This window comes from the organism of the source record quoted next, unplaced genomic scaffold, assembly GCF_019419815.1.
Source record: "Pyrus x bretschneideri cultivar Hongxiangsu unplaced genomic scaffold, Pyrus_bretschneideri_v1 Contig8, whole genome shotgun sequence".
Classification (NCBI taxonomy): Eukaryota; Viridiplantae; Streptophyta; class Magnoliopsida; order Rosales; family Rosaceae; genus Pyrus; species Pyrus x bretschneideri.
The window spans coordinates 2,852,028-2,864,895 of NW_025999820.1; the positions used below are offsets into that span (position 1 = coordinate 2,852,028).

General features: G+C 37.9%; 1 protein-coding gene across 3 annotated transcripts; it reads left to right on the forward strand.

Annotated features, from left to right (window-relative positions):
• Positions 1-1,616: 1,616 nt before the first annotated feature.
• LOC103931259 (branched-chain amino acid aminotransferase 2, chloroplastic) lies at positions 1,617-12,138 on the forward strand. 3 transcript variants are annotated; one of them, XM_048575358.1, is made up of 11 exons: positions 1,617-1,679; positions 1,732-1,886; positions 2,038-2,132; positions 2,279-2,456; positions 8,296-8,472; positions 8,562-8,693; positions 9,235-9,333; positions 9,833-9,949; positions 10,762-10,857; positions 11,046-11,158; positions 11,780-12,138. In XM_048575358.1, the coding sequence occupies exons 2-11, from the start codon at positions 1,758-1,760 to the stop codon at positions 11,895-11,897; spliced, it is 1,254 nt and encodes a 417-aa protein (XP_048431315.1). In that variant the 5' UTR covers positions 1,617-1,679; positions 1,732-1,757; the 3' UTR covers positions 11,898-12,138. The 3 variants fall into 3 exon arrangements, with proteins under 3 accessions (XP_048431315.1, XP_048431314.1, XP_048431316.1); XM_048575357.1 differs by lacking the exon at positions 1,617-1,679 and having other exon boundaries at positions 1,704-1,886; XM_048575359.1 differs by lacking the exon at positions 1,617-1,679 and having other exon boundaries at positions 1,705-1,886; positions 2,282-2,456.
• The last annotated feature ends 730 nt before the right edge of the window (positions 12,139-12,868 follow it).

Consider the following 12,868-nt stretch of genomic DNA (forward strand, 5'->3'; position numbering starts at 1 on the left):
GCCATGTACTTTATTATTTATCGTTTATGCATCGTTGCATGCATCATTTGTGGCATACATATACATATGCACATGTCATATATATTTATGTGTGGGTGCTGTGGAGGCATAGGTAAGTGCCAGGTAAGCGTTAATTAACGATTACATTAAATAGTGGTTAGAGACGACTAGAGAGCTCATAACCTGCACCCCCGGTGTTAGTGCTCCCGCCCAGAGTAGGGCACAGTCCTTCACGTGTTGTTCACCTCCCGCACCATACGCTCAGCTTGGATCCAAGTTAGGTGCATAGGCCTGTCGTACAGACCACAGTAGGTGGTTCCGACTCGTAGGTGACCCGCGATTATTCGCACAGCCTTCACGTGATCGTAGCACTAGAGCGTATATACATGTTACACCCAGGCCTGTCGTACAGACCCTTTAGGTGGTTCCGACTCGTGGGCAGGTTTAGTTATTGAGATTGACAGTTGAGCTCTATATACAGCCGTACAGGTCACGCTAGGTGACTCCGGTTGTCAGAGGATTGTGTGATTGATACGACTCACACCTGAGCACTTGCATATCATTAAGAGATTTTGTCATAGCATATATTGAGCATGATTGGCATACCCTTGAACATGTTTGAGCATATCTATACATACGTATATATGTTTATTTTCTGGGAAGTATACAGGTTTTACGGCGAGGGGTTAGATTGTATTTTACTAAATGGTTTTCAAAGAGCTTTGTTTTTGCCCACTCACACTTTTGTTTTGCGCCCCTCCAGGTTCTAGTTGCTTAGCCGTTGCGGTGGTTTCCCTTGCGAGCTTTTCGGCGTTCTGACAGACACTCTACCTTGTAGGTTCGCCTTCGGGCGTACTACGGTTGTTATTTTATTTGGACTGCTATAGACCTGCTCTGATTTTGTATCGCACTAACTAGCACTTATCCTAGTACTAGAATGCTAGTTTTTTTTTTACTCGTACTTTTATATTACTACTCTATTAGCTTCCGCACGTGCACATGGCTACGTCGCCTTTGTGTGACGGCCAGCACGCTCCTACCTCGGTCGGGGTGTGTCAGCGAGTCTGTTTCTAATGTTTATGAATCACATCTGCAAATTCCATTCGACCAAAAAAAATAACAAACATCAACATATTCCAATTTTACTTTTTTTTCAGTTGTTGTCAAAACTTCCATTCTACTTAAATTGGTAAATCATTTTTTTTCAGTACAACTATATTGGGTAATTTGAAGTAAGCTACACCATGTGTCTATTTTGATAACGTTATATCGAACTAAACATTCGTAATAGTTGAATTTAAATCATCTCATTTACAATAAAGAAGAACAATAATTTGACAAACACATACACTCTACTTATTCATATACATTTTTACTTTACTTTACTCAATCAAATAATCAGAAATAAATTTAGACGTACGAGAAATAAAAAAAAAAAAAAGTGAAAATCAATCACCTCTAAAATCCATAAGAGCAAGTAGCACTGTAGCATATTTATTAATCATTTTTATTTCCTATTTTTTTGGTCAAGGAAATATAGCTTTCTCCGTTGAATCGGTCTAATGTGGAAATGGAAAGATAGTTATTTTAGTTGCCTAACAATCTGACTTGGCACACAAGCAGCCTCCCTGGCTCTCTCTCTCTCTCTAGTATATTCACAACGACAGAGAGCAGAGAGCAGAGAGAGAGAGAGAAACGAAGAGAGAGAGAGAGAGAGAGAGAGAGAGAGAGAGAGAGAGAGAGAGAGAGAGAGAGATATGGAGAGCAGCGCCGTCCTTGGAGGTCTTCAGCCAAATTACCTTCTTTGCCCCTCCCGCAATCCTTCTTCCTCTCTTCCCCTCCGCCCCTTCTCCTTCACCTCCCATTCCTCTCCTCTCTCCTTAAAGGTATACTTTATCCTCCACATTAACCTCTTATATATACACATATATATGCACATACATACATCATACATACACACATATATGTATACATATTGTTTAAATTTTATTTTGATTTGATTTACGAATGGGGTTTCGCTCACTATTTGTTTTGCAGCTTCAAAAGCAGCCTCCTTTGACTTCTCATGGAGCCGCCGCCGCAGCCGCCGCCTCTCCCATTGGCGGATATACCGCATCGTCCGATACGTTCGTGTAAAGTCTCTTCCTTTCCATTTGGGTTGCTTTTAAATATTTAGTTAACTTGTTCTGTTTTACTTAATTTTGATTTCGTTGTCCAATTCGTTTTTTCCGGTTTATGTGATTTGATTTCTATGTTTACATGTTATTGCTGGGCTCAGCAGTGAAACAAGTGAATTAGCAGACATCGATTGGGACAACCTTGGCTTTGCGTTTCATTCTACCGACTACATGTACGTCATGAAATGTGCTCAAGGCGGAAACTTTCCCAAAGGTGAATTACAAAGTTTTGGGAACATCGAATTGAGCCCCTCAGCCGGAGTCTTGAATTATGGGCAGGTTCAATATTTAAAACTTTGCACCCTAACGTTACTTTATTCAATATAAAGTTTTGCATTTCTGTATTCTTACTTTTGGAGTAAATTACAAGCAATGGGAGTATTGGAGTTTATACAAATTGGATACCTAGTCCACTGATATGCCTACTATTATATGAGTTCTGTGTGTGACGTCTAAACATTTTCTTTTTCGTTTTCTGATTTGGAGCATACATGATAAAGTTTTCAGTCCAATTGTTTACCGATGTGATGCTACGGTGTTTCCTCATGAAGTTTTTATTTTGTAGGGTGTAGAATTTCCTTGTACGATTTGTGTTGTAGAGTTTCACTCTCATATTTGGATGTTAGCTCGAAGTTCGAGAGTTAAACCCTAAAACCTAAGCCCTGAATAAGTGCATTTTAGGAAAATCATTGGTTCACTGTTTGAATTGTGCCATGTCTTTTACCAGACACCATTGAACCTTATAATTATTGTATGATAAATTTTCTTTTTCCGTTCTGTTTCGATGTTGGGAAAAATCATTGTTTCAATTGGGCTTATGGTGTGATTTTTCCTGTTTGTTATTTTTGACCCTTTGCATATAGTGTTGGATGAGCTTTTAAAGTCAATTAAATATAGCTAGTGTGATATATATATTAGTGTATAAGCTGTGAGCTAAGTAAAGTTAAAGTAAATAAGCCTAGTTTTGAATTGTGTATTCACTTAGTCTTAGATTATGACAAGTGTAAGGCTGAGATTGTATTGATGGTTGTGTGTATCCAGCTAAGGCTATCAGTTATGTACTCATGCCTTTTGTGCGTGATATAGAGTGATATATATGAAAAAAGCTTCAACTCTCAGACTTTGAGAGTGAGCAGAGCATTGTTTCTTCATACTGTATCTTTCTTTATTCACTCACTTTTCTTCCTCGCATCAAAACCCAACTAAAACATCATTAATCTAACATGGCCTCAGAGCCTAGTTCGATTGTTTGAGATCTGGGCGTAAAACCAATCGAGCTACACTCGAACTCGTTCTGGGTTGGGTGACGTTGCTGGAAACTTACAAAACTCGATTTCGATTTGTATTCGCATCATCAAAGCTCGAAGATGGCTGGATCTGGAAGTTCTGAGGTGAGAACTCCGATCTTCTCCGGTGAGAACTACGAATTCTGGAGAATCAAGATGGTGACGATCTTCAAGTCTCATGGGTTATGGAAATTAGTTGAAAAAGGGATTACGATCTCAAAAACAAAGAAGAAGAAGAAGGCTGAAGGAAGCTCAGAGGAAGAAGAAGACGATGAGAAAATGGTCGCAGCATATATGCAAGATGCAAAAGCTCTGGGTATTATCCAGAACGCAGTCTCAGATCAGATATTTCCTCGGATTGCTAATGCAGATTCTGCGAAGATGGCTTGGGATCTGTTATATGGCGAGTATCATGGTGGTGATCAGGTGAGATCTGTTAAACTACAAAATCTGAGACGTGAATTTGAGTATGCTAGGATGCGCGATGATGAAACTCTGTCTGGATATCTTACTAGGCTAAATGAATTGATTAATCAGATGAAAACATTTGGTGAGATTCTGTCTAATGAACGGCTTGTACAGAAAGTTCTGATTAGTCTTAGTAAACCATATGATCCCATATGTCTAGTCATTGAAAATACAAAATGCTTGGAGACTGTAGAATTGCAGGAAGTTGTTGCAATTTTGAAAAGCCAAGAACAACGGTTTGATTTGCATACTGTTGATGCATCTGAGAAAGCATTCTCTTCACTTTCTGTGAATCCAAAGGAACAAAACAAGAGTAGTGCATACTCTAGTTCATCTAGATCTCAGAAAAACTGGAATTCTAAAGGCAGGAAATGGGAGTCTAAGCCTAAGTTCCAACAGAAATCATTTACTAATTCTGCACAGAATTCATCTTCTTCAGGATTCATGAAGCAAGATATGGTTAAACCACAGTGTAAAGTGTGCTCTAAGTTTCACTTTGGAGAATGTCGATACAAGGGGCAATCCAAATGTCACAACTGTGATAGGTTTGGGCATTGGGCTAGAGAATGCACAGCAGGCAAGATTGTTCAGAAGGCAAATTGTGCTAATCAGGCAGAAGTGACAAGTAATCTGTTTTATGCTAACAGTACAATTACTGAGGTCAAGGTGAATGAAAACTGGTACATTGATAGTGGTTGTAGTAACCACATGACTGGGAATGCTGAGCTACTTAGGGATGTAAGGACAAATGTCACTGGAAAGGTACAAATGCCCACTGGAAATCTGGTAGATGTTGCTGGAATAGGTTCACTTATGGTTGATACAAATTCTGGTAGTAAATGCATCAAGGAAGTTATGTTTCTACCTGGTTTGAAGGAAAATCTGTTGAGTGTGGGACAGATGGACGAACATGGATATTATTTGCTATTTGGTGGAAGAGAGTGTTGTATCTTTGATGGTCCTTCACTTGATTGTCTGGTTATCAAGGTTAAGATGAAAAGTAATAGGTGCTACCCTTTGTCTTTAATGCAAACTGATCAAGTTGCATTGAAAACTAGTGTAGCTGAATGTACCTGGACTTGGCACAAGAGACTAGGACACCTAAATCTTAGAAGCCTCAAGCAGCTTAGAGAAAAAGAAATGGTGCATGGTCTTCCGCACCTTGAAAATGTTGATGGTGTGTGTGCAGGATGTCAAATGGGAAAACAACACAGAGATTGGTTTCCAAAAGGACAAGCTTGGACAGCCAAGAATCCTCTAGAATTGATACACACAGATTTGTGTGGTCCTATGAATAATGAATCAATTGCTGGGAATAAATATTTCATGTTGTTTATTGATGATCACACAAGAATGTCATGGGTTTATTTCCTACGACATAAGTCTGAGGCACTAATCTGTTTTAGAAAGTTCAAAGCAATGGTGGAGTTACAATGTGGATTTAAAGTGAAATGTCTAAGAAGTGACAGAGGGGGAGAATTTCTCTCAACTGAATTCAGCAAGTTGTTGGAATCTGAAGGCATACAAAGATAGTTATCCATTGCTTATACTCCAAAGAATAGAACAGTTGTAGAGATGGCTAAGGCAATGCTTCATGATAAAAGCATGCCATACTTTCTGTGGGCAGAAGCTGTACATACAACTGTCTATATTCTGAACAGATCGCCTACAAAAGCTCTTGAGAACATGACTCCTTTTGAAGCCTATAGTGGGAGAAAACCAGGAATTGGTCACTTAAAGGTGTTTGGATCACTCTATTATGTTCATGTACCAGCTGAAAGAAGACAAAAGCTTGATGCAAAGTCTGTCAAAGGTGTGTTTGTGGGTTATGCAACTTGTGAGAAAGGGTACAGAGTATTTGATCCATGTTCAAAGAAGTTAATTCTATCAAGGGATGTGGTCTTCGATGAAACTATGTCTTGGAATTGGAAGGAGAATTCAGAGAAGTCTATTGCAATAACTAACATTCAAGATCAGTATAGTACTGTGAATGATTTCAGTCTACAAGAAGTGACAGAAATAGTAGATAGTAATCAAATGGAAGAACAAGATAAATCTGTCTCTGAAACTGTTGAGATCACTAGTCCATATGATCATACACCAGTTAAATGGAGAAATATCAGTGATATCCTAGCACAATGCAATCTTTGTATTGTGGAGCCAGAGAAGTATGAGGAAGCTGCACAAGATAAAGCTTGGATAAAGGCTATGAAAGAAGAATTGTCCATGATTGAAAAAAAATGAGACTTGGACGCTTGTAGACAGACCAAGTGATAAGCAGGTTATTGGTGTGAAATGGGTGTTCAAAACTAAACTAAATTTGGATGGCTCAGTACAAAAGAACAAGGCAAGGCTGGTTGCTAAAGGATATGTGCAGAAACCAGGACTTGATTACAATGAGACGTTTGCTCCAGTTGCCAGATTGGACACCATCAGAACACTAATTGCACTTGCTGCACACAGAAGCTGGAAGCTATTTCAATTAGACGTTAAGTCTGCTTTCTTAAATGGAATATTGCAGGAAGAAGTATATGTTTATCAACCTGAAGGGTTTGTGATAAGTGGCAAGGAAGATAAGGTTTACAAGCTGCACAAGGCTCTTTATGGCTTGAAACAGGCGCCTAGGGCCTGGTATGGAGAGATTGACAGCTATTTTGCTGAGTGTGGGTTTGAGAAAAGCTTAAGTGAAGCAACTCTCTACACTAAGACAAGGGGAGAAAAGGATATACTAATAGTTTCCATATATGTGGATGATATTGTGTATACTAGAAATAATCAAGATATGCTGGATGAGTTCAAGGATGATATGAAGGAAAAGTATGAGATGTCAGACTTGGGTCTTCTTCACCATTTTCTGGGGATGAGGGTGATTCAAACAGAATCTAGCATCTTCATTCATCAAAAGAAGTATGCCTCTTCTCTGTTGGATAAGTTTGGATTGAAAGAATGTAAATCTGTCTCTATTCCTCTTGTGTCTACTGAAAAGTTAAGTAAAGAAGATGGAAGTGGTGCAGCAGATGAAGAGAAATACAGAAAACTTGTAGGCAGTTTATTGTATCTTACTGCTACAAGACCAGATGTGATGTATTCAGCTAGTTTGTTAGCTAGATATATGCATGGCCCTTCTAACAAGCACTATGGGATAGCTAAGAGAGTGCTCAGATATATCAAAGGAACACTGGACTATGGTTTGCATTATATGAAAGGCAAGAAGGCTGTTTTGGTTGGTTTCTGTGATAGTGATTGGGGAGGATCAATAGATGACAGCAAGAGTACCTCAGGCTATGCGTTTTCTTTTGGCAGTGGAGTGTTCTCATGGGCTTCTGTGAAACAAAATTGTGTTGCACTATCCACAGCAGAGGCTGAATATATAAGTGCTGCCGAAGCAACATCTCAAGCTATATGGATCAGGTTTGTTCTTGAAGATTTTGGAGAATTACAATCTGAGGCAACTCCTTTGCAGTGTGACAATACGTCTGCAATCTCAATAACTAAAAATCCGGTGTTTCACCAAAGGACTAAGCACATTGACAGAAGATATCACTTCATAAAGGATGCCTTGCAGAAGGGAATTGTTGATTTGGTATACTGTCCAACCAAAGAACAAGTAGCAGACATTTTTACCAAGGCTTTACCAAAAGAGAGATTCAACTATCTCAGAGACAAGCTTGGAGTTGTATCTGCTCAAAGCTTAAAGGGGAGTATTAGTGTATAAGCTGTGAGCTAAGTAAAGTTAAAGTAAATAAGCCTAGTTTTGAATTGTGTATTCACTTAGTCTTAGATTATGACAAGTGTAAGGCTGAGATTGTATTGATGGTTGTGTGTATCCAGCTAAGGCTATCAGTTATGTACTCATGCCTTTTGTGCGTGATATAGAGTGATATATATGAAAAAAGCTTCAACTCTCAGACTTTGAGAGTGAGCAGAGCATTGTTTCTTCATACTGTATCTTTCTTTATTCACTCACTTTTCTTCCTCGCATCAAAACCCAACTAAAACATCATTAATCTAACAATATAACACACTTCGAATAAGTATCATATTCTGCACCGGGTAGATGTTGTTCTGTTAATTAGTTTGGAGTTTGAGATATATACGAGTCTGAATCTTAAGGTATCATGTCTAAATCTTAAAGAATAGTTATGAACATGATGAGGCTTGTAGTGCGGGTTTGTAACTAAGTAGGGCATTAAAGTGATTGGTTTCATATATGGAGGATAAGTCAAGGGGGTGAGAGATGTGTTATCACCTCATGATGAGGTTAAACTGAAAGAAAAGTTTGGGAAATAAAATATTTTAATTAAGTAATCCGAGTACTTGAATATTGACTAATCATACTTTACTCTTTCTCTTCATTTCCTTAGGGATTGTTTGAAGGTTTGAAAGCCTACAGGAAAGAAGATGGTACTATACACTTGTTTCGACCTGAGGAAAATGCATTGCGGATGAGGTTGGGTGCAGAGCGGATGTGTATGCCATCACCAACTGTCAAACAGTTTGTTGAAGCTGTAAAGGCTACTGTTTTAGCAAATAAACGCTGGGTAATAAAAACACACATGTAGTAAGAATTTTTTATTTTGAATGTTAGCATGTGGAATGTTGTTAATGAGTTGTCAATCTCTTGTTTCAGGTTCCCCCTCCAGGCAAAGGTTCCCTATATATCAGGCCATTGCTAATGGGTAGTGGTGCTGTTCTTGGTCTTGCACCTGCTCCGGAGTACACATTTCTTATTTATGTTTCACCCGTTGGAAACTATTTTCAGGTTTGTTGTCGTACTTGCATATTGCTACAAAGTGTAAAATACCATGTCACTGCCCTTGGTTTTCAGGAATTTTCTTCCAATTGTTTTTGCTATACCAAGTTTAATATTGGCAGTTTATTTTATACTAATGCAGTCTTGTGAATTCACTAACTAATGATTTATTTCGATTTAATGCATTGTTGGATGCTATCACCCAATTCAATATTGCCCATTGATTGTTCAACATGATTGAGTCACGATTGGTATGGACATTTTGAAATCTTTTTAGTGAGTCATAATCATGAAAAGTGCAAGTTACATTTTAAGTTTTTATCTAAGTGTTTGGTGCATAAATGTGTTCCTTTTTCCATTGGGTGTGTGGATTATCTCATTACTTTTAGCTTCTATGTTCTTGTCTGGTATTCCCTTGTCTTAATGTAAATAGGTCACGTGTTTGAATTTGGTTTTACCCTATTGTTTTCTTTTTGTTCTCGGATTCTTTGCTTGTTTAGTTACATTTCGACCATCATTGAGTGGTTTATATCTGCATGCCTGGTGGCAGGAAGGTGTTGCACCCATAAATTTGATTGTCGAACATGAATTGCATCGTGCAACTCCTGGTGGTACTGGAGGGGTCAAGACTATAGGGAATTATGCCGCGGTAAGCTAGTGCTTCTCTTATTATGTAGTTCTTAATTACTTGAATCTTGGTCCAATTCGTCTTTTTAAATTATTAATTGTCTGCTGCCTATGACTATGTTCTGTCTTGATTTTTTTGGTGTAAAATCATAAAACTGTGACCATAATATTTCCCCTCTGCATATGGTTCTAACTTCTTTAGTGCGTCAAGAACTAAAAGCAGCAACCCTTTATTTAGTTTCATAGATATTAATTGCTTAGTGTTTAAACTTTTGTACTCTCTTTAAAATTTTAAATACGAGGCTCCGTCTGTGTCCATCAATGAAAATCATATATTTGTTTCTTTAACGAATTAATTAACTTTTGTAATGTCACCGACTAAACAAAGGCTCATTCCAACCATTTTCCTGTAGTTAAGTTAGTGCTTGTTAGTATTTATCATTTCACTTTGTTAAACTTGAAATTGCAGTATTTAGCTGCTGACCTGTTAATCTTCAAAATGTTAAATGGTTTATCTGTAGGTTTTGAAGGCACAGTCTGCTGCAAAAGCGAAAGGCTATTCTGATGTCTTGTACCTCGACTGTGTTCACAAAAAATATCTAGAGGAGGTTTCCTTGTGCAATATTTTTGTTGTCAAGGTAATATGACTGGAATTTTGTGGGTGCGCATGTCTTATTTTTATTTTTATTATCATTTACACTATATATTATTATTGATTGGTGGCTGCCTAGATGTTTGCTTTCTCAATGTGCTATGATTTCATTGTGTTTGTGAGTTCACAAAATTGCATGCTTAAAAAAACCATCCACCTGCACTTACTGCAATCTCATGCTACCACTCGTACAAATGCAGCAGTACCCAAGCCAACACTTTTTCTTTTAAGAACCTTACCAAATAGACACTTTGGTTTGCACACCAGACCATACCATAGTAACAACACGAATGCATTGCTGGTGCTGCCACAAATTGCATCTAACATTTACCAATTGTTATCACCTGGCATGTCTGATAACCTTAAGCACTGAAATCCACTTTTATAATTGCAACCTTTCCTCAATACTGTTACCCATTACAGTAGATACTGTAGCATTGCCATGTCTCATAAAATTGAAGAAGAGATTTTACTCCCTTTAAGTTCTGGAACAAATTCTAGTGTAATTTTCCTCATTACTTGAACAGCAGCATTGTTTCTTAAATTTAAATGCAGCCTAGAGCTTTCCAAGATTAGCCTACTGGCTTCTAATATAAGTATTAATAATTTTTGTTAGTTTGAGATGGTCTGTCGTCTTCGACCCCATAGCAAGTACATTCTTTTCATGGAACTTAACGTTAGTTGGAACAATAAGCCCTTGCATCTGACATGTCATTTGCACTTTCATGAAGCATATATGTACAATGTTATAGTTTAAAGGTGTCAAAGCTAATTTGTCCATGTTTATTGTGTTTCTAGGATAATGTTATCTCTACTCCGGCAATAAAAGGGACAATCTTACCTGGCATTACTCGAAAGAGTATAATTGATGTTGCTCGTAGCGAAGGATTCCAGGTATGAATATGGTATATGATTGGGGAGTTGGGGATGGGAAGACATTTCCTTAATGTTCTCTTGTTATTGACCTTTTATTTTGGTTTTTACATGGTGCAAGGCGTACTCTACTAGTTATAGAGCTAAAATAATAGCTTAAATGTTTTCTTTAGTAACTTAATTGCCGAATGCCATTTTATAATGTGCAGGTTGAGGAGCGCCAAGTGGCAGTGGATGAATTACTTGATGCTGATGAAGTCTTCTGCACCGGAACAGCTGTGGTTGTATCACCTGTTGGCAGCATAACGTATCTTGGCAAAAAGTAAGTTTTGTATGTCTAACAAAAGTTCCAGAGAAAGAAAACAGCTTTTCTTTTTCTTTATTGGCCTGCAAAGCAAGTTTTTCTTTGTCTATCAACAAAACGGTAAAAATGAGTGACATTTTGAAACGTTTCCTCAAAATGGGAAGCGGAGATTTCTTCTTTTGCCTTGTTTGTTGGTGAAGAAATTAACGTAATCTTTGATTATGTCATGCTCTTGTAAGGGGAAATTGCCCGTTCAATTTTAAATTAGAAAATAATACCCCGACAATATTATACAAAAACACTTCTAAGACATCTATTGGGGAAAAAATCCTTCATCTGAACAATTCTTAGTTGTGAAGTTTCTTTGGTGCCTCCCATTACAATGTAGCTGGCCTTTTTAAAATAAACCATTGCGTTTGAAGTCCTTTTCTCTAAAGTACAATGTTATCGTGAGCTTGTATGTGAAAAGCCCTAAAATACATATATGGCTATTACTTATTGGAAACTCGGGGGAAAGTAAATGTCCATGCCAAACATGTCTCAGTAGCACTCCTGCTTATTAAAATAGAAGATTGGGTTTATGTGGGAGCATCCATACCACAATCAAAGAAACATAATTGTGATCTTTTTCTTGTGTAGGGTTTCTTATGGAGAAGGTGGTTTTGGAGTCGTGTCGGAAAAGCTCTACTCTCTGCTTACCCGATTACAAATGGGTCTTTCAGAGGACAAGATGGATTGGACTGTTGAGCTAGGGTAAAGCATACTAAAGTGAAAACTCTACTTGGCCACCCCGCTGAAGGTGGCTGCAAACCACTGTTATTTAGCTTTGTTGTTTTCTTATTCCCTAAGTTTGTAGATAGTAGGTTCTTGAACTGGTATTTGGCACTTTCGTTAGAATTTCTTATGTGCATCACTGGCCTCAATATCTATGCATGTGTTTTTTGTCGTGTGCTGGCGAATTCAGCCCCGAAAGATAATAAACTGCCACATTATGGTAAGTCTAGATTTCTACATGGAAATGACTTTAGTTACTATCTTTCATTAAATTCTTTAGTTATTATGAATCCGTTTATTTTCAAATTTTGAGAATTAAAAAGAATGTTAGTTCCAGTCATGGCTGCCACCTGAGCCACCGACGCCTCTGCAGTGGAGGTGTCCCATGATGGTGCCTCCGATTGCGAGGCATTGGCGGCACATCGGTTGGGAGAGGGGTTGGGGGGTGGGTGGTCGGTGGTGGGTTGTTGGGTTAGGAAACAAGAGAGCAACTTCTTTAAAAGTTTGTACCCCAAAGTCTTATTCAGTGGTGTAAATCAGGATCGGGTTACAACAAAGTTAGATGGTTCTGATTAAAAGATTTTTAAACTAGTTGACATTAGTGAGCTAAAGATTTGTGGTCTAAATTTTAGAAAGTTCGGGTGATTTTCAAAATAGACCACGTAGATTCAATTTTCTCATATTGCATTTTAGGTGTTGAAATTATATCAATTAGTGCCTTCGATCTAATTAATTGTTTGATAATATATTAAACTGATGACGTGCGCTTGAGACCTTTGATTATGTGAGCTAATATACAAGCTACATTTGCATCACATTGACAAAATAAACTCATCAATTTAGTTGATGATTAAAATTTTGACGAGACAAAATGTGTAAATTGATACAATTTCAACCTCATGTGCAATATGAGAAAATTGAGACCTAATGATTCATTTTGAACTGCTATTTGTA

What these genes read in the sequence shown, in the direction of transcription:
- LOC103931259 (XM_048575358.1), top strand. Translation starts at nt 1,758, where the DNA reads ATGGAGAGCAGCGCCGTCCTTGGAGGTCTTCAGCCAAATTACCTTCTT. An exon ending in CTATAGGGAATTATGCCGCG is followed by an intron (nt 9,334 to 9,832) that starts GTAAGCTAGTGC and finishes GTTTATCTGTAG; the next exon opens with GTTTTGAAGGCACAGTCTGC. An exon ending in ATAACGTATCTTGGCAAAAA is followed by an intron (nt 11,159 to 11,779) that starts GTAAGTTTTGTA and finishes TTTCTTGTGTAG; the next exon opens with GGTTTCTTATGGAGAAGGTG.